A 23923-nucleotide genomic window follows, 5' to 3' on the forward strand; every position below is an offset into this window, starting at 1 on the left:
GATGACTGAGAGTTGGAGGAATTGAGAAAAGAAAAAGCTTGCCCTCTGCTTTGTTTCAAATTCTTTCTCCCTCACGTCAATATGTGGAGGAAATATGTCATGTGTTGAGTTGTTTCATGTCATATTTTGGGGGGGTTGAGGCTGCTATTTTGATATGAGAGGTTCCTTGTTTACTAATTCTATTACAGACAGATTTGGGACATAATTGTTTATTTTTACTTGGCTGCTAGATATTGTTCTCGTGAAGGTATAAATACTATCAAAGAGACTTGTAGACAAACACAAGCACAGGGTCCTTACCAGACTACCTTTTTATTCTTATTATTCCAATCAAGTTCTTCATTGTTATTATTAAGGAAATAGGGGTGTAAATAATAGGATATCAAATACAATCAGTTCCTGTCATTTCCTTGGCCATAATTAGGTGTTTTTGTTTTCAAAGGTCATTGGGTATAACGCAAACTGGGCTGCTGTTTCTGATTTAATGAAATCAATAGCTAAGCCAACACCAGCAGTGAGTAGTTTATGACATACTGTACAGTGCTTTTGAAAACTATTCAGACTTTTTCCACATTTTGTTTTGTTACAGCCTTATGCTAAAATTGATTATATACAACATTTTCCTCATCAATCTACACACAATACCCCATAATGGCAAAGTGAAAACAGGTTTTTAGGAATGTTAGCAAATTTATTACAAATAGAAAACAGATACCTTATTTTTTTAAGTATTCAGACCCTTTGCTATGAGACTTGAAATTGAGCTCAGGTACATCCTGTTTCCATTGATCATCCTTGAGATGTTTCTACAAGTTGATTGGAGTCCACCTGTGGCAAATTCAATTGATAGGCCATGATTTGGAAAGGCACACACACCTGTCTATAAGGTCCAACAGTTGATGGTGCATGTCAGAGCAAAAACCAAGCCATGAGGTCAAAGGAACTGTCTGTAGAGCTCCGAGAAAGGATTGTGTCGAGGCAGAGATCTGGGGAAGGGTACCAAAGCATTTCTGCAGCATTGAAGGTCCCCAAGAACACAGTGGCCTCCATCATTCTCAAATGGAAGAAGTTCAGAACCATCAAGACTCTTCCCAGAGCTGGCCGCCCGGCCAAACTGAGCAATCGGGGGAGAAGGGCCTTGGTCAGGAAGGTGACCAAGAACTCGATGGTCACTCTGACAGAGCTCCAGAGTTCCTCTGTGGAGATGGGAGAACCTTCCAGAAGGACAACTATCGCTGCAGCACTCCACCAATCAGGCCTTCATGGTGGAGTGGCCAGACGGAAGCTAATCCTCAGTAAAAGGCACATGACAGCCAGCTTGGAGTTTGCCAAAAGGCACCTGAAGGACTCTAATCATGAGAAACAAGAGTCTCTGGTCTGATTAAACCAAGATTTACTCTTTGGCCTGAACGCCAAGCGTCACGTCTGGAGGAAACCTGGCACCATCCCTACTGTGAAGCATGGTGGTGGCAGCATCATGCTGTGGGGATGTTTTTCAGCGGCAGGGACTGGGAGACTAATCAGGATCGAGGGAAAGATGAACGGCTCAAAGTACAGAGAGATCCTTGATGAAAACCTGCTCAGGATCACAGACTGAGGTGAAGGTTCACCTTCCAACAGGACTTCGGCACACAGCCAGGACAATGCAGGAGTGGCTTCGGGACAAGTCTCTGAATTTCCTCGAGTGGCCCAGCCAGAGCTCGGACTTGAACACGATCGAACATCTCTGGAGAGACCTGAAAATAGCTGTGAAGCGACACTGCCCATCCAACCTGACAGACCTTGAGGAAATACAGGTGTGCCAAGCTTGTGGTGTCATACCAAAGAAGACTCGGCTGTTATCACTGAATACTTACGTAAATGTGATATTTCAATTTTTATTTTTTATACATTTGAAAACAATTCTAAAACCCAGTTTTTCTTTGTCACGTTACAGCCTTATACTAAAATGACAATGTGTGAAAAGTCCAGGGATCTGAATACTTTCCGAATGCACTGTATGTAGCTGGAGAATAATTCTAGCAATTGACCCTTCGCTAAGCCCTGCCCCCCTTGATTACTGTTGCAACCTCGGACAACATTTTCCCGGGAAGCCCAATTCCCCATTCAACCACTTGCAAAATCCCTCACAGTGATCTCAAACTGTGTTTCTAATACACAATGAAATTAAACTCACCAGGAAACTCTTGGGAATGTTGTGGTGGACTGTCATTTCAATTGGTTCATCAAATTGTTTGTACTGAATTCAGAGACACTGAATGGCTTTGGATTCACTGTCAGTATGGAATCAAAGTTATAATAAGCACTTTTAGAGCTAACTAGTGATCTAAAATCATATCCTGTTGTCGACGGCAGATGGGAGTTGTATTCATAAAATTGCTAACTTAGCTAGCTAACATTTTGAGAAAAGTAATATGAAGTAGCTTTTTTATTTAACCCGGAAAAGCCCATTGAGACCCAGTCTCTCTTTCAAGGGAGACCTAGCCAAGAAGGCAGCAACAATCAATACATTACAGAATTATAACATACAACATTATCCAGCCTCAAAAAAATGCATTTACACTCCTCCGTCTCCCATCAATATTTTAAATGTATTCAGTGGCGCTAACCTATCTAGATGAAGCATGGATTGTAGAGTATCCATGTGTCTGGTGCACAGGACGAGAATGCAGTCTTGCCTAAAACTGTGAATGTCCTGGGGACTTTAAGTAGCAACCACCTTGTATGGTAACTGCTGGTGGCGAAGGAGACCAGACTACAGCTTGCTTGTGTTAGCAACATTTGGTGGTCAATGAGCTAACCTAGCAAACAATGTAACAAAAGCATAGGCTCTGAATTTCAGAAGTCACAGTAGCAACTACTCCTGGTACGCTGTTCAATTTAGAAATTAAAATATTTTATTGCCATAGCCATCACTGGGTTTCATACAATTTAAACGTGAGCTTGTCTGAAGTGTCAGACTTGACAACAGATGCTATCCGCTGTGATTGGTTGCTCTAAGTTCTGGGGCAGGGCTTAGCGAAGGGTCAATTGTCCTTAGTTAAACAGCTTACATTTTTACACTTAGCTGAAAATGTATGACTCACACAGTTGAAGTCGGAAGTTTACATACACCTTAGCCAAATACATTTAAACTCAGTTTTTCACAATTCCTGACATTTAATCCAAGTAAAAATTCCCTGTTTTTAGGTCAGTTAGGATCACCACTTTATTTTAAGAATGTGAAATGTCAGAATAAAAGTAGTGATATATTGTGATATATTTCAGCTTTTTTCTTTCATCACATTCCCAGTGGGTCAGAAGTTTACATACACTCAATTAGTATTTGGTAACTTGGGTCAAACGTTACAGGTAGCCTTCCACAATAAGTTAGGTGAATTTTGGCCCATTCCTCCTGACAGAGCTGGTGTAATTGAGTCAGGTTTGTTGGACTCCTTGCTCGCACACGCCTTTTCAGTTCTGCCCACAAATTCTCTGTGGGATTGAGGTCAGGGCTTTGTGATGGCCACTCCAATACCTTGACTTTGTTGTCCTTAAGCCATTTTGCCACAACTTTGGAAGTATGCTTGGGGTCATTGTCCATTTGGAAGACCCATTTGCGACCAACCTTTAACTTCCTGACTGATGTCTTGAGATGTTGCTTCAATACATCCACATAATTTTCCTGCCTCATGATGCCATCTATTTTGTGAAGTGCACCAGTCCCTCCTGCAGCAAAGCACCCCCACAGTATGATGCTGCCACCCCTATGCTTCACGGTTGTAATGGTGTTCTTTGGCTTGCAAGCTTCCCCCTTTTTCCTCCAAACATAACGATGGTCATTATGGCCAAACAGTTCTATTTTTGTTTCATCAGACCAGAGGACATTTCTCCAAAAAGTACAATCTTTGTCCCCATGTGCAGTTGCAAATCGTGGTCTGGCTTTTTTATGGTGGTTTTGGGGCAGTGGCTTCTTCCTTGCTGAGTGGCCTTTCAGGTTGTCGATATAGGACTCGTTTTACTGTGGATATAGATACTTTTGCACCTGTTTCCTCCAGCATCTTCACAAGGTCCTTTGCTGTTGTTCTGGGATTGATTTTCACTTTTCGCACCAAAGTACGTTCATCTCTATTCTTTTGATTTTCCCATGATGTCAAGCAAAGAGGCACTGAGTTTGAAAGTAAGCCTTGAAATACATCCACAGGTAGACCTCCAATTGACTCAAATGATGTCAATTAGCCTATCAGAAGCTTCTAAAGCCATTACATCATTTTCTGGACATTTCCAAGTTGTTTAAAGGCACAGTGAACTTAGTGTAGTGTAAACTTCTGACCCACTGGAATTGTGATGCAGTGAATTATAAGTGAAATAATCTGTCTGTAAACATTACTTGTCATGCACAAAGTGGATGTCCTTACCGACTTGCCAAAATTTGTTTGTTATCAAGATATTTGTAGAGTGGTTGAAAAACAAGTTTTAATGACTCCAACCTAAGTGTATGTAAACTTCCGACTTCAACTGCACATGGCTCTCCAGATATGGTACGTTTTTGTTCAATCTGAACATAGGTATCAAAAGTGTACTGGTTTTATTCTGATTGCAAACTTCATATTTCTGCAACCTGTCAGGTGGGATGTTTTCCTTCCTTGTGCAGTTGTATAAAATCAATAATTTATGGTTTACTCATTCAATATACTTTCACCATCTGCTATAATTGTGTTCACAGAGCAACTTGGAACTCAGTTCAGTGAATCGGGATGTTTTTACTCACCAATCTCCCCCACCTCCTCTCATTTTCTCTGAACTACTCCCCAGTAGCCTGTGGCTCTGTCTCTCTGTAGGGCCTCTGGTCTACCAGAGTTCATCAAATGGCAACCGCTGTTTGTGCTTTGAATATATACACTGGCTGTGGAGAAACACAATTTATTAGCCATCTGCAGTCTGCTTTCAAACAAACCTTGCTTGCCATTAAGGGAAACCGATTCCGCCAAGCCAACTGGAAATTTCTTTTTTTTTTATTCTGTACAATTTAGCAAGTAATTTTAACATTCACTACGTCCCCACACACAGCCTTTTATCAGCAACAAGTCCATTTGTTGGAGACATCTCTATGGTGGTGCAACAGTCACTTGGATGTGCTACCCTTTCAATCTTAAAAACTATTTGTGGGAAGGGTACAAAAGTCCTCAGGAATTTATAAAGGACAGAACCCAACTGCAGGCATTATCAAATTAGAGCACCATTAAGCAAGCAAACATGTCATTTTATCAAGGTCTAGTTGGTTTTGTGCAACGTTTCGCTTTAACAAAAGAGCATTTACATCTACCTGGAAGACCGAACGTTTGCACTCAAACACAAGTGTAAAGGTTGTTTGTTTTGGCATGAATAGACAGCCTATTATAGTCCTCATTCTGGTGTATTCTTACAGCTCTTGCACTTGCTGTGTGCCATCTCCCACTCTGCAGGCTACCTGTTTTGACACACTGCGTCACTCACAGATTTACTCCTAATGGTTTACTGGGCATTCTCATTCGTTGACAAGGTTTGTTTAGATGTTACCGATTTCCAGAGAGGATCTGCTGTTGCTTGTTGACAGGATTTAGATATTGGTAAAGACAACTTCCCCAACCACCCATTAAACTGACAGAGACGAAAGATGAACATTGATGACAGTCATGTGGGCAGAGTAGAAATGGTCTTTGAGGGAGCTAGATCACTATTCATCTGAAGCAGTCTGTTTGACAACACTTTATGACCAGGCATTGGATTTGTCTTTGAGTTTAAAATGTAAAGAAAGCTTTTTATCCCCCCCGCCTCCCTGATTGTGTTGGCGTCTGTCTGTTTGTCTATTTGTTAGTGTTTTTGCTTGTGTCGTTCTGCGTTTTGTCCGAGTATGTGTGTCTAGGTGTCTGTGTTTTCGTCTGGCCTCGTTACCAGAAAATGGATTCACTGTGACTCACGTCTCTGGATTTTTTCCATCCCAAACTGTAAAATATGTCCCGTTACACTCTTACCCATTTAATTTTCCTCTTAATTTCCTATGCAAGGAGGCCAATCACATCCGAGCTGCCAAACTCCATCCACTGTTTATAATGAACTTTATCCTGGGTGGTCGGGATCCAAATCTCATTACAGTAAACTGGGCCCTGTCCATGTTCCACAGATAACACCACCCAGCCATAACGACAGGACCCAGTCCTAGTCTGGGATTTGCTGTTAGGTTGAGGTTTATGAACCATGGTATTGGATCATTGATGTTAGACATAACTGTGAGTCAAGCCCAATTTTTGTCTCCTCTCAGATAGCAAGCAGAATGTGAGTTGTTGCTCAGCATGATGGCCCGCTGATAAAATGAGACTGAGAATGAGACATTAACAATTGGATAGCATCCAGCAGTGGCTCATTTGCTGTGACGGTGAGAGTTGTTTCCTGTTTATACCTTGTCTTCCTGGATGCCCTCAGCCAGTGTTCATTGAGTGCCTAACAACCCAAACAACACAGATTGAGACAAAACACAGAACTCAACCAGATATCAGGGTTGGACACTGTCAATCAATGTGCTTTTAGACCTGTTGCACTCACATCTCAATCAGTACATTTCAATTTGCTCTTGACTTGCTCTACCAACTTTGCAGTTTAAGTCTGTCATTTTGGGGATTTAGTAATGAGGCTTTGCCTCGGTATGACTCTCTCTAGTTGACGCTGGATGTCTTTCCTCTCTTCCAGACTATAGTGGATTACTTTGAGGAGAGGAGCTGTCCTGTGACGGAGCGTCTGAAACTCTTCTACTGCTGCCAGGCTCCTCCCAGATGGGCTGTCCAGGTAACACCCCATCATTACCCTGTCACTGCTGATTGGGTTTCTGATTTATGAATTGGTTTCGCTCCACTGTGATTTGTGAACTTAATTTTAAGGGCAGACTCACTGTAACTGAACTACCACACAGAGCAATGTCTTCCATCAAAGCTTTGACTTGTGCCTTGACCCATTTGGAAGTCATGGTCACGATTAGACAATTATTTACATCAGGGTTGTATGCGCGAACACTAATTCAGGAGAAAAGGATGGGACTCTCTTTGAACTCCCACACCTTTGACGGTAGTCCGTGACTTGAAGAAGGATGCTGCCCTTGCTTCGTGACTGTCCTCTCGACCTCCTGCCCGGGGTCTACTACCGCGTTGTACCCAGAGGAGTCTCAGCCATCACCACGTCTGGTTATATGGGATTTAGTGCGTCAGAGCCTTGATCTAATCTGGACACTTGACATTCAGACAATATATCTGTCAGGCTGAAGCTCCCTGTTAGCACCGACTGCTTCCAAGCCAAAGGCCACCTAATGGCCAGCCTCCACTGCAGGATGGCCACTAAAACAGTACGTCTTTGTCCTCCAACTACCAGACAGTTAGTGCCCCTCAGGGTAGAAGCTGCATCAACCTGGTAGTCTTTATATGGTGTTACATGTAAGGCTTGTCTGTTTTTCTCGGTCTGTGTATATATTCCGGTAGATGAGGAGTGAGTGATTAGCCTTTTTGTTATTCTGTATTTGTAGCAAGCAGAAAGATGGTTTGTTGACCATGGGTGTGTTTATTTCTGTTGTTGTAGCACCTGTCTTGGCCCAGTCAGTTTCTCCTTCCTTGTATTAGGTAAGGTGTTTTGAGCAGTGTAATTTGCTCACATTTACCCTTCACATTTCTGTGAAGGGAGTAGTACACAGCATTGTACGAGATCTTCAGTTTCTTGGCAATTTCTCTCATGGAATAGCCTTAATTTCTCAGAACAGGAATAGAGTGACAACATGACCAATGTCTACACTGTACTTCTGATCAATTTGATGTTATTTTAATGGACAAAAAACAAGGAAATGTTTAAGTGACCCCAAACTTTTGAACGGTCGTGTATATTTAAAGGCATAGGCCTAGCTAGTCAACAGATGAGGGAGGAGAGTGGAGATGGTGAGATAGCTGGGGAGAAGGGGAGCGAGAGATTGTGGGGTTGTAATAAAAGGAGGGAGGAAGAGATATGACAAAGAGGAGGTAGAGAGATTGAGAGGGAGGGAATGTAAAAGACAGGGAAAGAGAGAAATCAGTGGGGCAGGATACATCGCCCAGGCTTCATGTAATAATGGCAAACAGCAATAAAGCTGGAATTGAAGGCACCCTATTGCCGCCTGGGGAATTGAAAGTGCAAGCAAGGCAGAGAATCGTGTGGGCTGTTGTGATGTGTTTTTCCTTAGCGAGAGGCGTGCCCGGCATGTAACGATGGCCGTGCCTGCGCACAGAGAAGCTGTGTGGGGAGAGGAGGGACAGGAAGATGGGTTGAGATATAGCACATATTTTAAGATTTGCTTACAGAATTAATAAATCCCCATATAATTAAACTGTTGCTTGTCTGTCTCAGCCCTTCCTGCTTTCAGGGAGATTCTGAAACCACAATATCAGGAGTTTTCCTGGAAACTGGTAAAGAGGCACAAATGGCATGTGCGCTGCCGTGTGTCCTATTAGTCTAAATGTCTGCCGTTTGCCATTGGTGTCACGTCCTGGCTCCCCATGTCTCCCTGGTCACGTGATTAGGGTGGTTGACGAGTGGGGTTGTGGGATGGGGGTAAATTCAGATTTATGGGGCCCATCATCCCAGTGGGACGTGATATGTCACCCCTGAGACGGGATGGGGAGGTGATCACAGTAGAGGACGAGAGGTGATAAAACCCAGAAACCTAGGATTTAGTCTGTGACAAGACTCCAGGTTCAGCTCCCACTCTTTAAGTGGATTGAGAGACAGGGTTAGGGTACAAGGTTAGGGCCTATGTTGCCTTGTGTGAAGATGACAAGATAATGGAAATAGATGTGAGGTCATAATAGTGGAGATGGAGAGATAAAAGATGAAGACACTACCGGGGGGTGAAGACACGACCCTGCATATGGCACCACAGCTAGGAATGAATACAACTGGTGTGTGTCTGCGTGTTTAGTTAAGAACTAGAGGTCGACAGATTAGGATTTTTCAACGCCTATACCAATTATTGGAGGACCAAAAATAGCCGATACGATTAATTGTCCGATTTTTAAAGAATGTATTTATTTATAATAATGACAATTACAACAATAATGAATGAACACTTATTTTAACTTTATATAATACATCAATAAAAATCCATTTAGCCTCAAATAAATAATGAAACGTGTTCAATTTGGTTTAAATAATGCAAAAACAAAGTGTTGGAGAAGTAAAAGTGCAATATGTGCCATGTAAGAAAGCTAACGTTTAAGTTCCTTGCTCAGAACATGAGAACATATGAAAGTTGGTGGTTCCTTTTAACATGAGACTTCAATATTCCAAGGTAAGAGGTTTTAGGTTGTAGTTAATATAGTATTTATAGGACTATTTCTCTCTATACCATTTGTATTTCATATACCTTTGACTATTGGATGTGTAATACTGGCAATAGCTTCCATCCCTCTCCTCGCTCCTACCTGGGCTTGAACCAGGAATACATCGACAACAGCCACCCTCGAAGCAGCGTTACCCATGCAGAGCAAGGGGAACAACTACTCCAAGTCTCAGAGCGAGTGATGTTTGAAACGCTATTTGCGCGCACCCCGCTAACTAGCTAGCCATTTCACATCGGTTACACCAGCCTAATCTTCGGAGTTGATAGGCTTGAAGTCATAAACAGCGCAATGCTTGAACACATCGAAGAGCTGCTGGCAAAACACACTAAAGTGCTGTTTGAATGAATGCTTACGAGCCTGCTGCTGCCTACCATCGCTCAGTCAGACTGTTCTATCAAATATCAAATCATAGACTTAATTATAACATAACACCACACAGAAATATGAGCCTTTGGGCATTAATATGGTCGAATCCGGAAACTATCATTTCGAAAACAAAACATTTATTATTTCAGTGAAATACGGAACCGTTCGGTATTTTATCTAACGGGTGGCATCCCTAAGTCTAAATATTCCTGTTACATTGTACAACCTTCAATGTTATGTCATAATTACGTAAAATTCTGGCAAATTAGTTTGCAATGAGCCAGGCAGCCCAAACTGTTGCATATACCCTGACTCTGCGTGCAATGAACACAAGAGAAGTGACACAATTTCACCTGGTTAATATTGCCTGCTAACCTGGATTTATTTTAGCTAAATATGCAGGTTTAAAAATATATACTTCTGTGTATTGATTTTAAGAAAGGCATTGGTGATTATGGTTAGGTACAGTCGTGCAAAGATTGTGCTTTTTTCGCCAATGCGCTTTTGTTAAATCATCCCCCTGCTTTGCATCGATTATATGCAATGCAGCACACGCTAGATAAACTAGTAATATCATCAACCATGTGTAGTTAACTAGTGATTATGATTGATTGTTTTTTTATAAGCTAAGTTTAATGCTAGCTAGCAACTTACCTTGGCTTACTGCATTCGCGTAACAGGCAGTCTCCTCGTAGAGTGCAATGTAATCAGGTGGTTAGAGCGTTGGACTAGTTAACTGTAAGGTTGCAAGATTGAATCCCGGAGCTGACAAGGTAAAAATCTGTCATTCTGCCCCTGAACAAGGCAGTTAACCCACTGTTCCTAGGCCGTCGTTGAAAATAAGAATGTGTTCTTAACTGACTTGCCTAATAAAGGTTCAAAATATATATATTTAAAAAATTGTCCAAAAATACAGATTTCCGATTTGTTATGAAAACATGAAAAGGGCCTTAATTAATCGGCAATTCCGATTAATCGGTCGACCTCTATTAAGAACAGTTCTGTAGTAGTAGTATTATTATTTTCACAATAATCAGGAGGATGGCTGCAGCTTAAATACTGCTAAACGGCAGTACATATTTGCACCCTTGAATACAGCAGCTAGGGAAGACACACTCTACAAAGCATCCTGTGACAAAAAAAATAGACTTTTATTGATATGAATGTGATAAGGGTCATTACCACCAAAGACAGAGCTGTGATGGTTCGTGGAGTGTATCCATATGCAGTGTTTCCCCCAGGATGTTTTTCAGCGGTGGCAGAACTAGGAGTGGGTTTTCCTGCTGGGGGATGCGGATGGGCTCTTCCTGGGACATCAACATAGTATTTTTTTTTTTACTGTTTAAATATGAAATGACATCCCATGTCTGAACCTCTCTCACATTTACAGAAGCAACTGGCCAGCCTGCTGACAGACCTGGGCTGCACGAGCTCAGCCCTGCTAATCTACGAAAAACTGGAGCTGTGGGAGGATGCTGTGATCTGCCTGGAGAGGATGGGCCAGCATGGCAAGGTACAACACAGCCATTACAACCACCAGAATAATTGTGACTGCCTTTCTCAGGGACAATGCAATATCCATTGCTTTACACAACAGCCAAGGTTATTTTCGTAACTAAACATGGGCACCACACAAACACACTCAGAGAGAAGCTCATCTTGACCACACTGGAAGAACCGTGAATATCGCCGCTATCACCCTATTGCCTAGCTATCTCGCTGTACTCCCTCCACCTTTCCGTCTGTCTGTCTGTGGTACGCACCTGTTTATGCACTCGTTTGTGTTCTCTGGCGCACCAGCTGTCAGACACATCAGTCCCAGGGAGATCTGGCTCTGTTTCCCTGGTGTTATTATTAACCTGTCTGCCCCCCAGGGCCCCCTGGGAAACACACTTCCAGATAGACAGAAATATGGCATGTTTGTGTTGGATCATGCTCTCACAGAGCCCCCCCGTCCCTCAGTCAATGTCCTCTTGATGGCGCTGATTGAATGTTCACTTTGGTCTCTTAATGGTGGAACACCAGGAGTTGGAAGTACAGGTCACAAGGGCAGCCAACAGCAACCAATGGCATTAGTTTTAGAGTCTGATTCCCACAGTGCGGCAGAGAATAAAGAATCAAACATTTGGACGTATGGCAGCTGTTTGTTTTTGTTGGTCCTCCTTTTTGATAGCGGATCGTTTTCCAATTTTTTTGGTGCGGAAAAGTCTCAATGTTTACACAGGTGTGTTTTTTCTCGCCCGACCTTCAAGTGATCTCAGTCAGAATTGACTGAGGTAATGAAGCAGAGAAAAAAGAGCCAGCGGTAAGGCAACCTGCTTTCTCGCTCTCTTGCACCTGTCAGACGATGTTCTGTCAAGTCCTAACAGAAGTGCCACACCAGGCCAAATGGAGAACCCGGTAACACCTTCCGCCATGTTGCTGTGGTTATGAAAGTCATTGATGAAACCGGTGCCAGATTTGCCGCAAGCGCTCTGAGGACGTACTCCCAAACTGTTACGCAATGGACATCTGGTTCATTCTTGGTCAGATTCTCGCAGAAGTATTTTCTCTCTCGATCACCTCTTGTCCTTTCAGTCATTGACCTTTTTAAGTGACATCTCCACATGATTCACAGGGTTCTCGTAAATTTGCCGTAGCATCACCACATCCATCTCTCTGGGACAGATTGAGCAGAAATGAGTATTCCACAAACACACACACACCATACTCCCTCCAGGTGGGCAGGGCTGACCCACACTCACAGTCCCAACCCTGAAGGCGAGGCCTGCGGGCCTTGGTGCTCTGTTATTGACTTACAGCTTCCTTTGTCTTCCAATCTGATTACAGAGGTGCATTCTGTCATTCTAAAACTATGCGCTTTGGCCAAAGCCAGCAGTCCATGTAACATGATGAAAAAAATGCTAGGCAATCCATTTGTCTGGAGAAGACGGGTAGATTTCAGCCAGTAGTCTCTTTGTACTAAACGTGCTGTTCCTGCTCTCGGTGTCTGAATGCATGCTTAATGTGAATGAGCCATACCTGGCCGCAGCCTGCGAAAAAGAAAGAAGCTAAAATGGACAAACAGGAAAGTGGTCAAACAGGAAAGTCTGCCAGTCTTGAGCACATGATATAAGTTTATCCATTAGCGTTTTGAAGCTAATTGTCGTATTACACCAGCTTCTGTGTAAACCTTTCAGCAAATAAACAAGACAAAATATTGAACAAAACTTATGGTATAACCCAGTCCAAAATATCTGCGTTTGAAATAAATGTATGGTATTGACAAATGTTTAATGCACCTCTGCGCAAATGGGGCAGTAAATCACATATGAATATCCCGGTACATGTAATTCAGCCCCAGAACCGATTCAGAGAGTATATATTTTTGCATTAACAACATCTGAATGTTATGTATTTTTTATTGATTATTTTCTGTTTTTTTTATACATTTGTCGATATGACATTACATCATTACATAACACTAATAACAAAAACATGACACCCAACAAGACAGCACATTTCAACCATATCTCTGTGGTTGGAATATTAAACAGCAAGTAAATATAGATGAATAATAATATAAGAAAGTAATAATACATTTTTTAGATAGTTTTTTTTTTTTTTTTACAGTTAAAAAAAACCTAACACATACATTTGTTCTAACTTATTCCCTAGCTTTTCACCTGCACGTCGGGTCCCTTATATCATTCAAAAAGTGTCCCCCTGTCATACTACATTTTCCCTTTCCTGTCCTGTAATTATGCTATAATTGATTCATAAGATGCAGTCGCCACGATGAGTTTGAGCCAATCTGTTGATTTCGGACTATCTGCACTCTTCCAGTTACGTAGTAGGAGTCTCCGCAGTCTAGCATGCAGAAAAGGTACCTACTTCACCCTTGCATTTCCAGCATAAGTTATTTAGCAATAAACCCATTTAATGTAATCTAACCGGGGTCCAGTAGTAATCTTATGTGTAAATTTACCCATTGTATCCCTGGTACGCCACCCTACATTGGAAATAATATTTTCCCGTACATCCTACTCGGTCACAATTAAGATCCCTCTCCCAAATCAACCTTAAATTCTCACAATGTCCATATTGTGCATATGAGATTATTTTATATAACACTGAAGCGGAGTGTGATATTCCTGGTAACATAAAATGTTGTTCTAACAAGTTTTCGTCACTCTGGAGGTTAATACTCATAAGAGACCCCATGCAGCTCCTTAGACCATGCCCAAACCGGATGTGCACTTCACTTGGTTGTCTCTGAATATTTTTTTGTGATATTGCCTCAATAGACTTAAACCTCTGTCTGAGTCCATCTCAAATGGGAATCGTAATTGCCCCAGTGTCTGGCCAATTTGGCTACTTCAAATGATATGTTGTATAGTTCTACATTGGGTAATGCTAGTCCTCCTTTATCCCTTGGAGCATATAACTTGTTGGCATTTATTCTGTTTTTGTCCTATCCCAAAGATAATCGTTAATCATTTCATTGTACTGCTTAAATAGTAAGGGGGAGATGGTCACAGGGAGCATCATGGACACAATTCAACTGTGGTGCCACAAACATTTTAACAGTATTTATTTTGCCCCATAAAGTAAGATTAAGCAACAACCTATCAAGATTATTCTTTCTTTTTTTGTAGTAGTGGCTACATTAATTTGCATGATTCTGTAGCTCAGTGTTATACCCAGTTATTTAATCCCTGACGGCACCCATTTTAACTGAAATGAAGTAATTGCAACAGGAGGACATAAATTGGATACAGGCATAGACTCTGACTTCTGCCAATTTATCTTATAACCAGATACCTGTGAGAACATCTCAATTGTGTTCAAAACCAAAGGGATTGATGTGGCCGGTTCCCTAATAAGTAACAATATGTCTTCAGCATATATAAACAGCTTATGCTCTCTGGCACCTCCCATCACTCCTTTGATTCCTGAATCAGCTCTAATTGCTGCTGCCAAGGGCTCCAAACATGGAGTAAAAAGGAGAGGTGGGAGAGGACTGCCCTGCTGGGTTCTCCTCGTCAAATTAAAAAAGGAAGAGAGCATACCATTTGTGAGGGCTGCTGTTCTTGTATTGGAGTATAATACCTTAACCTACTTGATAAATCTAAGGCCAAAGCCAAACTTTTCAAGGGTATATGTAAAACAAAACTCTCCACTTGATAAATCTAGGGCCAAAGCCAAACTTTTCAAGGGTATACGTCAAAAGGCTGCACGCCAACCTATCGAATGCCTTCTCTGCATCTAGGGAAAGGGCTGCCACCTGAGTATCTTCTTTTTGACTCAGCCACATGAGGTGATGCAAACGTCTAAGGTTCTACTTTTTGTAATGTATTTTTTTTTTTACATCTCACCTTATAATATGAGGTCAAACCTTCTCCAGCCTCATGTCTAGTTCTTTGGAGAGCAGCTTACAATCAATTTAGAATTAACTGGGTCAGTGGGTGGGTCTATCCTTGTTGAGAATGAATGAAATTAGTGCCTTGTTAAAAGTGTCAGGTAGCTGCTCCAGTTCCAGAGCTTCTGCGTACACCCGTGTTAATATAGGAGCTAATATGTCAATATTCCTCTTATAATACTCAGCCGGGAAGCTGTCTAATCCTGGTGACTTCCCAGACTTCATTGAGGTTGATGGTTGTTCATATCTCAGATTATAGTATAGGAGTGTCCAAATTCTTAATTTGATCTGGGGACAACTCCGGAAGCTTTATTTTTGAAAAAATGGCATTCAATTTAGCTGGGTGTAAGTTACATTCAGACTTGTAAAGAGTCAAATAAAAGTCACAAAACACATTGTTATTATCTTTTGTACCAGTCAGTACCTCCCCACTTCCATGTTTTTAATAGCTGGTATTACAAAACTGGCATCTGTTTGTTTCAATTGTCTAACCAATAATTTACCTGTTTTTTTTCACCACTTTCAAACATATTCAGTATTTTTGTTATAGATCTCATGTAATTGAAACTTCAGACTACAGACTTGTTTCAAGTGTCTTTTTCCGTCTCTTTAATTTGATAGACTAGTTTTTCAACTCTTTCTCGATCTTCCCTTTTCTTTCTACTGGTTTGTGCTATTATTTTGCCTTTAACATAAGCTTTAGAGGCCTCCCACACTACTCAATTTATCAGTGGAACCAATGTTGGTTTGGGGAAAAAAGCACTTTAAGGTCTTCATTGAGGGAAAGATGAAATGTTTTGTCTTGGAATAAGGACGTATACATCCTAAATCTAATGCTTTTCTTAGCCATATCAGCCTAAACTGCTATACATAATTCCACTATTGCGGGGCCAGTCAAAGCAATAACCCCTATTTTACAATCAATCACCTCTTTAGTCATGCTCTTGGATATTAGGAAGTCATCTATCCTGGAATGAGATGTATGGTTGTGAATAAAAATGTATATTCCTTCTCTCTTGGATCGACAAGTCTCCATATATCTACCAGGCCCAGATCCCTCATTAATGGGTGTATCACGGCTCTGTCCTTTTGTACAGTTTTAGAATAAGTTGTTTTTATCAAGAATACTGAAGCAGAAATTAAAGTAAAGGGGAAAACAAGTTCTATGAACCCATATAAAATCATATCAATTCAAATATTTTCAAGGTTGTTAGTTCCATTTACTTAATTTACCGACATCTTTGCTTGAGGGTAGTTTTGACCAGGCAACTTGAATACAGTCACTGTGTAGCCAACCGGCTAGACCCCGAGTGACAAAAATAGCATTGTAGCTATACAGTCTGAAATAGCTAAATACTGTAGCTATTAGTTTGCAGAATTGTCATTTTAGTGTCTTTGCGATAGTGTGTCACAAACACTGTCCCATAGTGAACTCACTGGCCAATATAGCTATGCCATCCATGCCCTTATTTCTGGTCTGGGGATACGTTGGCCTGGGGATAGGTTTATGACATGCCTCTTCCCCCCCCCCCCCCTTTTCCTCTCTCTACCATACTGATGTTACATTTGCAAACCCCTTGGTTAACATAGAGATTCTGGGAACATCAGAAGGTGGGGGGAAATTAACTATATTCTGGTAATCCGACCAATTGAACATATGCGGTGGTACTTAATGAATATGATGTCAGTTCGGTTGTCATCTGAGACATTCTCATCAATGATAAGATGACATAAACTCTATAGTAGAAGGTCTACACATCCGAGTTATCGGATTCACATGGAATTGTTGTTCAATTTAAATGTTTGAATATGAAATTATTCGTGATGGGATGAAATGTGATTTTAGCTTCTGAAATGTGAGAATTGGGTTTTCATAATGTTAGGGCTCTTATCAATCAGTGGCCCGCCCCTATGAAGAGTCATGGGTTATAAAACTTTTCAGACACACCCTTCTCGCTCCACTTGATGACAATATAACCTCCTGTTCCGAGGATGTGAGGACGACGGTCCGATGTCGGAATGGCTCAGATAATAACTACAGAACGAAGCCAACATCAGCGTGAGCTTTGGTTGCGAATGGTATGAACTTTGAACTCTTCTTCACTACAGAAGTGATACCTCCTAGCCATTGAGTTAGCAACAGTAGCAGCAAACACAGGTTAGGAAGGAACAGAGTATCCCTTCTATCACACAACAACGTTACTACAACGTATCCAATTGACACCAGAGACATTCTTCAAAGGACTCGGTTTGGCAACACGGCCTTCCATCTACCACCAACCTACCGAAGCGCAGCTCAGAGTAAATATTTATTGCATTTTCAACGTCATGCTTGCTGAAGAAGTGCTAGCAACAGAGCTAGTCCTGTTAGCCATTGCGCTGAATTCAACACCGACTTTGCTGAGAAACTTCAATTAAACTACGAAAATAAACTTTCCCCTCAAGCAATTATACTAAATTGACTATTCTATCAAACTTAGAAGAAATTGGGAGGGTTTTATCTGGAGGCTCCTTTCAGACAACCACCTTGCTTCGCAGAATCACGTGATTCCCATTGTTCAGTGTTTCAAAAATATTCCAAGCCTGATTGGATCCCCTTTGATGTGCAACTGCACTGTGGAAAATTACTCTCCCCTCACAAAATTCATGGCTCCCGAAATTCATGGATCTCACGATTCATGGCTCCCACTGTAAGACAGGGCCCATTTACACCAGCAACAGATCTAGCCAAAGGGTGATTCCTCTCTACCCTTAAACAAGGATTCAAAGAACTCCGTATTTGATTTTCCCAACACAATAAGGGTGTCTCTCTACCTCTCCTCCCGCTCTCACTCTGTCTTTATGGAGGAGCACACTGGGGGTTCTAAAGGGTGGCCATGCTCCGAGGTTATTCACAATCACCCTTTTCCATTTCCCCAGAAGGTCTACTGAAGTACTACTTTAGATTCAAGTCATTCTCCAGTGAGAAGCACACAGTCTCTGTCTTATTGCCTTGCAAGAGCATGTCAAGGACAATATCATAAGAGTTTTCTAATCAGTTAATTATTTTCCAGCTGTAGGTGTGCCCCGTTGTTCTTGTGAATATAAACTCCATAACATGCATTTTTCATGGTAATACATTTGACCATTCTTTCAGGGAAAGTCTTTCCTGGGTGTGCCGCACCCTTCCAAATAACTGAACGACGGCAACTACAGGATTTAAATGCAGTACATATACAGTGCCTTGCGAAAGTATTCGGCCCCCTTGAACTTTGCGACCTTTTGCCACATTTCAGGCTTCAAACATAAAGATATAAAACTGTATTTTTTTGTGAAGAATCAACAATAAGTGGGACACAATCATGAAGTGGAACGACATTTATTGGATATTTCAAACTTTTTTAACAAATCAAAAACTGAAAAATTGGGCGTGCAAAATTATTCAGCCCCTTTACTTTCAGTGCAGCAAACTCTCTCCAGAAGTTCAGTGAGGATCTCTGAATGATCCAATGTTGACCTAAATGACTAATGATGATAAATACAATCCACCTGTGTGTAATCAAGTCTCCGTATAAATGCACCTGCACTGTGATAGTCTCAGAGGTCCGTTAAAAGCGCAGAGAGCATCATGAAGAACAAGGAACACACCAGGCAGGTCCGAGATACTGTTGTGAAGAAGTTTAAAGCCGGATTTGGATACAAAAATATTTCCCAAGCTTTAAACATCCCAAGGAGCACTGTGCAAGCGATAATATTGAAACGGAAGGAGTATCAGACCACTGCAAATCTACCAAGACCTGGCCGTCCCTCTAAACTTTCAGCTCATACAAGGAGAAGACTGATCAGAGATGCAGCCAAGAGGCCCATGATCACTCTGGATGAACTGCAGAGATCTACAGCTGAGGTGGGAGACTCTGTCCATAGGACAACAATCAGTCGTATATTGCACAAATCTGGCCTTTATGGAAGAGTGGCAAGAAGAAAGCCATTTCTTAAAGATATTCATAAAAAGTGTCGTTTAAAGTTTGCCACAAGCCACCTGGGAGACACACCAAACATGTGGAAGAAGGTGCTCTGGTCAGATGAAACCAAAATTGAACTTTTTGGCAACAATGCAAAACGTTATGTTGGCGTAAAAGCAACACAGCTGAACACACCATCCCCACTGTCAAACATGGTGGTGGCAGCATGGTTTGGGCCTGCTTTTCTTCAGCAGGGACAGGGAAGATGGTTAAAATTGATGGGAAGATGGATGGAGCCAAATACAGGACCATTCTGGAAGAAAACCTGATGGAGTCTGCAAAAGACCTGAGACTGGGACGGAGATTTGTCTTCCAACAAGACAATGATCCAAAACATAAAGCAAAATCTACAATGGAATGGTTCAAAAATAAGCATATCCAGGTGTTAGAATGGCCAAGTCAAAGTCCAGACCTGAATCCAATCGAGAATCTGTGGAAAGAACTGAAAACTGCTGTTCACAAATGCTCTCCATCCAACCTCACTGAGCTCGAGCTGTTTTGCAAGGAGGAATGGAAAAAAATGTCAGTCTCTCGATGTGCAAAACTGATAGACATACCCCAAGCGACTTACAGCTGTAATCGCAGCAAAAGGTGGCGCTACAAAGTATTAACTTAAGGGGGCTGAATAATTTTGCACGCCCAATTTTTCAGTTTTTGATTTGTTAAAAAAGTTTGAAATATCAAATAAATGTCGTTCCACTTCATGATTGTGTCCCACTTGTTGTTGATTCTTCACAAAAAAATACAGTTTTATATCTTTATGTTTGAAGCCTGAAATGTGGCAAAAGGTCGCAAAGTTCAAGGGGGCCGAATACTTTCGCAAGGCACTGTAGCTGTAAAAGTAAAAGACTTGTTGAAGGCCAGAACTTGGAAGGGATCAGGATCCAGCAGCAGCGATTGGTGTGTGTGGTCTGGAAAAGGCCATGGCAGCCCAGTTCTTTGTTTTGATCAGCAGCACTAGTGTGTGATGTGATGGCAATTTGTAACCTTGAAGAACAATTTTGATATTTGAAGGAAAATCCAATGGAAATGGTTTTATAATATGCTGTAAATTGTTGGCTAACTCCCTCCAGTAGAGGATAAATGGTTTAATTCTAATGTGGATGCACATGTCCTCTAAGATGAGTTTGTCCGACGTTATATTCTACTATAGTATGTGTGGTCAGAGTAAATACAAATATGTGGAAGAGATTACCAACATAATCGAATAACAGCCATAGTCATTATGATATTTATACTCTGGTTAAATTATTGGAAAAGAAAAGCTGAGAGAAAGAGACGACTTACTGATAATATACAGTACCAGTCAAAAGTTTTGACACCTACTCATTCAAGGTCATTTTTTATTTTTATTTTATTTCGTTAGAGTTACCAGCCTCAGAAATTGCAGCCCAAATAAATGCTTCACAGAATTCAAGTAACAGACACATCTCAACATCAACTGTTCAGAGGAGACTGTGTGAATTAGACCTTCATGGTCAAATTGCTACAAAGAAATCACTACTAAAGGACACAAATAAGAAGATTAGCTTGGGCCAAGAAACATGGACATTAGACCATTCGAAATCTGTTCTTTGTTCTGATGAGTCCAAATGTGAGATTTTTGGTTACAAACGCTGTGTCTTTGTGAGACGCTTAGTAGGTGAACAGATGATCTCCGCATATGTGGTTCCCACCATGAAACATGGAGAAGGTGGAATGATGGTGTGGGGGGGCTTTGCTGGTGACAGTGTCTGTGATTTATTTCAAATTCAAGGCACACATAACCAGCATGGCTACCACAGCATTCTGCAGTGATACGCCATCCCATCTGGTTTGCGCTTAGTGGACTATCATTTGATTTACAACAGGACAATGACCCAACACACCTCCAGGCTGTGTAAGGGCTATTTGACAAAGGAGTGATGGAGTGCTGCATCAGGTGACCTGGCCTCCACAATCCCCCAACCTCAACCCAATTGAAATGGTTTGGGATGAGTTGGACTGCAGAGTGAAGGAAAAGCATACAACAAGTGCTCAGCATATGTGGGAACTACTTCAAGACTGTTGGAAAAGCATTCCAGGTGAAGCTGGTTGAGAGAATGCCAAGAGTGTGCAAAGCTGTCATCAAGGCAAAGGGTGGGTACTTTGAAGAATCTCAAATAAATAATATATTTAGATTTTTTTTTAAACACTTTTTTGGTTACTTCATGATTCCATGTCATTTCATAGTTGTGATGTATTCACTATTATTCTACAATGTAGAAAATGGTAAAATAAAGAAAGTCTTGAATGAGTACATGTGTCCAAGCTTTTGACTGGTACTGTATGTCGGTCTCCTGTAATTATCTGTCATTGATAGTGGCTGAACTCCCCTCAATGTTCTGTGGTACCATTCTCCTATTCTCAACCCAATATGTTATTTGCGATATTGCAGAGGTCCATGCTTCTACTATTCAAGCTGATACAAAAAACACGTTTTGTTCGAACAAATATTCCTTTGCCAACCGTATTGTTTTTACATTGTAATTCCATGTGTTGGAGTTGAGTTCAGGGTCTTGTGGTCTGATGAGTGGTGTGGTAGAGATGGCTATGGTTACAAGCTGCTCCATGGGGGCCCAGTGTGTGCCAGTGGACTTGGCCCAGATTCAGCCTTCAGAATGGGATCCAGTAAAAGAAACCAATGAAAACCCAGAAACCCTTGTGCCCAAAAACACTCAGGCTGTGGGTAGATTGGCACATGAACAAAGCAGCATCTTAAAGTGAGTGGAAACCTGATCATTATTTTTCAAATAAATCAGTTTTTACATTGTATTTATTAGTCCGTTGGCAGCTTAGGGGGAGACTGGCAAGTGGGGCAACAGTAGGAAGTGTGACCATTGGGATTGACCCCTGGTCTCCATTTGGGAGCAATATGTGACTGGCCATGGGGATTGAACCCTGGTCTCCATTTGGGAGCAATATGTGACTGGCCATGGGGATTGAACCCTGGTCTCCATTGGGGAGCAATATGTGACTGGCCATGGGGATTGAACCCTGGTCTCCAATGGGGACCGGTATGTCACTGGCCATGGGGATTGAACCCTGGTCTCCGCTGGGGAGCAGCGAGCAATGAGCATTACTGTTAGACCACAGGCACTTCACAACCTGATCATTATTCTACACACAGCTGTGTAGGAGGGGGGGATACAGTACTCAAATCAGCTCTTTTTAGGGGTTTAGTGTCTGTTGGCTTTTATTCTGGCCATGCTGGAGAACATCATGTAGTTGAGGCTACAGTAGAAGTACCCCCACTTTCAACATCTTGATTGAGCTTCCTTCCCCAGTGAATGGATTGTGGCAGTCCCAGACCAAATCAAAGCCTGATTATTGTTAGCAGGGAATATTAAGTGTCTTGGCTCTGAGGGTTGTCAGGAACCAAGACATTTTGACTACCCACCACCACCTCTGTTGCCTTCTTTTTTCATCTCCTTTCTTCCCCTCATTACCAATTCTTCCTGTATTTTTGTGCTTCTCCCTCCCCCTTCCCCCTGTTTTTCTCCCTCCCCCAGGCAGAGGAGATCCTGCGTAGGGAGTTGGAGAAAAAGGAGACCCCCAGTCTGTACTGCCTGCTGGGGGACGTGCTGCGGGACCAGCAGTACTACGACCAGGCCTGGGAGCTGTCGAACCATCGCAGCGCCCGCGCCATGCGCTCCAAGGCCCTGCTGCACCTCCGGGCCAAGGACTTCCAGCAGTGTGTGGAGTGCTTCGAGAAGTCACTCCGCATCAACACCATGCAGGTAAACTAACCCCTGAAATGGCTAGCTTTGGGTAGGATATTGAAAAATTAAGGGCTAGCAGGTAGAACTCACAGGGTAAAACTTAACTACCTGACCGGCAGGTAAGCTACCTACAACTAATATAACTCATTTTTTATTTTTTATGAATAGATTAAATCATTTATTAACTTCAAAGTGTAGTAGGTTAGCACCGAGCACAGTAGAGCTGGAATTAATCTGCGCCTTTGCCCCCATTCACCCACCCACACACAATTTCCCATTTCCCCAAGGAAGTAGTGTTGGGGCAGTTGTGTCTGGGACCTGTCCTGTTGGCTCCCAGCACACAGAGGGTAGCCAACTCACCCTATAACCACTCCTCTGGATAGCAGAGTGGAGAGGGAGATGTGAGGGTGAAGAGGAGAATTAACGAGTCAGTTTCGCCCAGGGGAACAGAGAAAAGGGAAATTATTTCCTGTTTTCCTTCCCTTTTCTGCCCTTTGTCCATATTTAATTCAGCAGGTCAGCCAGCAATAGGATGTTTTAATGTAGCTTGTTCTGCCATAATGACCTTCACCCTCCATTTTTCAAGGGGTTGTTGAAGTATTGTCAATGAGATATGAGGGCTCCTGTAAACAATCGCTCCAGCAGCTACATCTTTGGAGAATGAAGATAAACAGAATAGAGGGGTATATTCCTCCCAGTTTCCCACCTCCCTCTGATATGAGATGTTGTAGTGTGCTGTGGTGAGAGGGGAAAGACACAAGAAAGTGGGGGGAGAAAGGGAAATGGAGGGGGGAAGAGGGAGAGAATCCGGGGGACTGATGCTACAGCTGATTTTAACAGACGGACGGGGCCTGCCTGTCAGTCACAGAGCGGGGCCTCCCGCAACCTGCCTGACAGGTGGGCTTTCCTCCAAATCAAACACAGGCACAGGAGGGCTGCAACATTAGCCAACATGGCATTTGCGTTTCTTTTTCCACCCACGTGTGTCCAGTGTGGCACCTGCCGGTCAGCGTGGCAGGGATGGTTTGAAAGCAGGACTGAGAAAGT

The 23923-nt window shown here is 42.1% G+C and overlaps 1 protein-coding gene across 1 annotated transcript in view; it reads left to right on the top strand.

Moving 5' to 3' along the window:
- The window catches only part of LOC139411241 (tetratricopeptide repeat domain 27), a 116877-nt gene that overhangs the window by 79965 nt on the left and 12989 nt on the right, over positions 1–23923 (top strand). Inside the window, exons 11-13 of the mRNA XM_071157277.1 lie at positions 6706–6801; positions 11125–11247; positions 22667–22894. Coding sequence (XP_071013378.1) covers positions 6706–6801; positions 11125–11247; positions 22667–22894 — 447 coding nt within the window. The remainder of the gene's footprint in view (positions 1–6705; positions 6802–11124; positions 11248–22666; positions 22895–23923) is intronic.

This window comes from Oncorhynchus clarkii, chromosome 1 (assembly GCF_045791955.1).
Source record: "Oncorhynchus clarkii lewisi isolate Uvic-CL-2024 chromosome 1, UVic_Ocla_1.0, whole genome shotgun sequence".
NCBI lineage: Eukaryota > Metazoa > Chordata > Actinopteri > Salmoniformes > Salmonidae > Oncorhynchus > Oncorhynchus clarkii.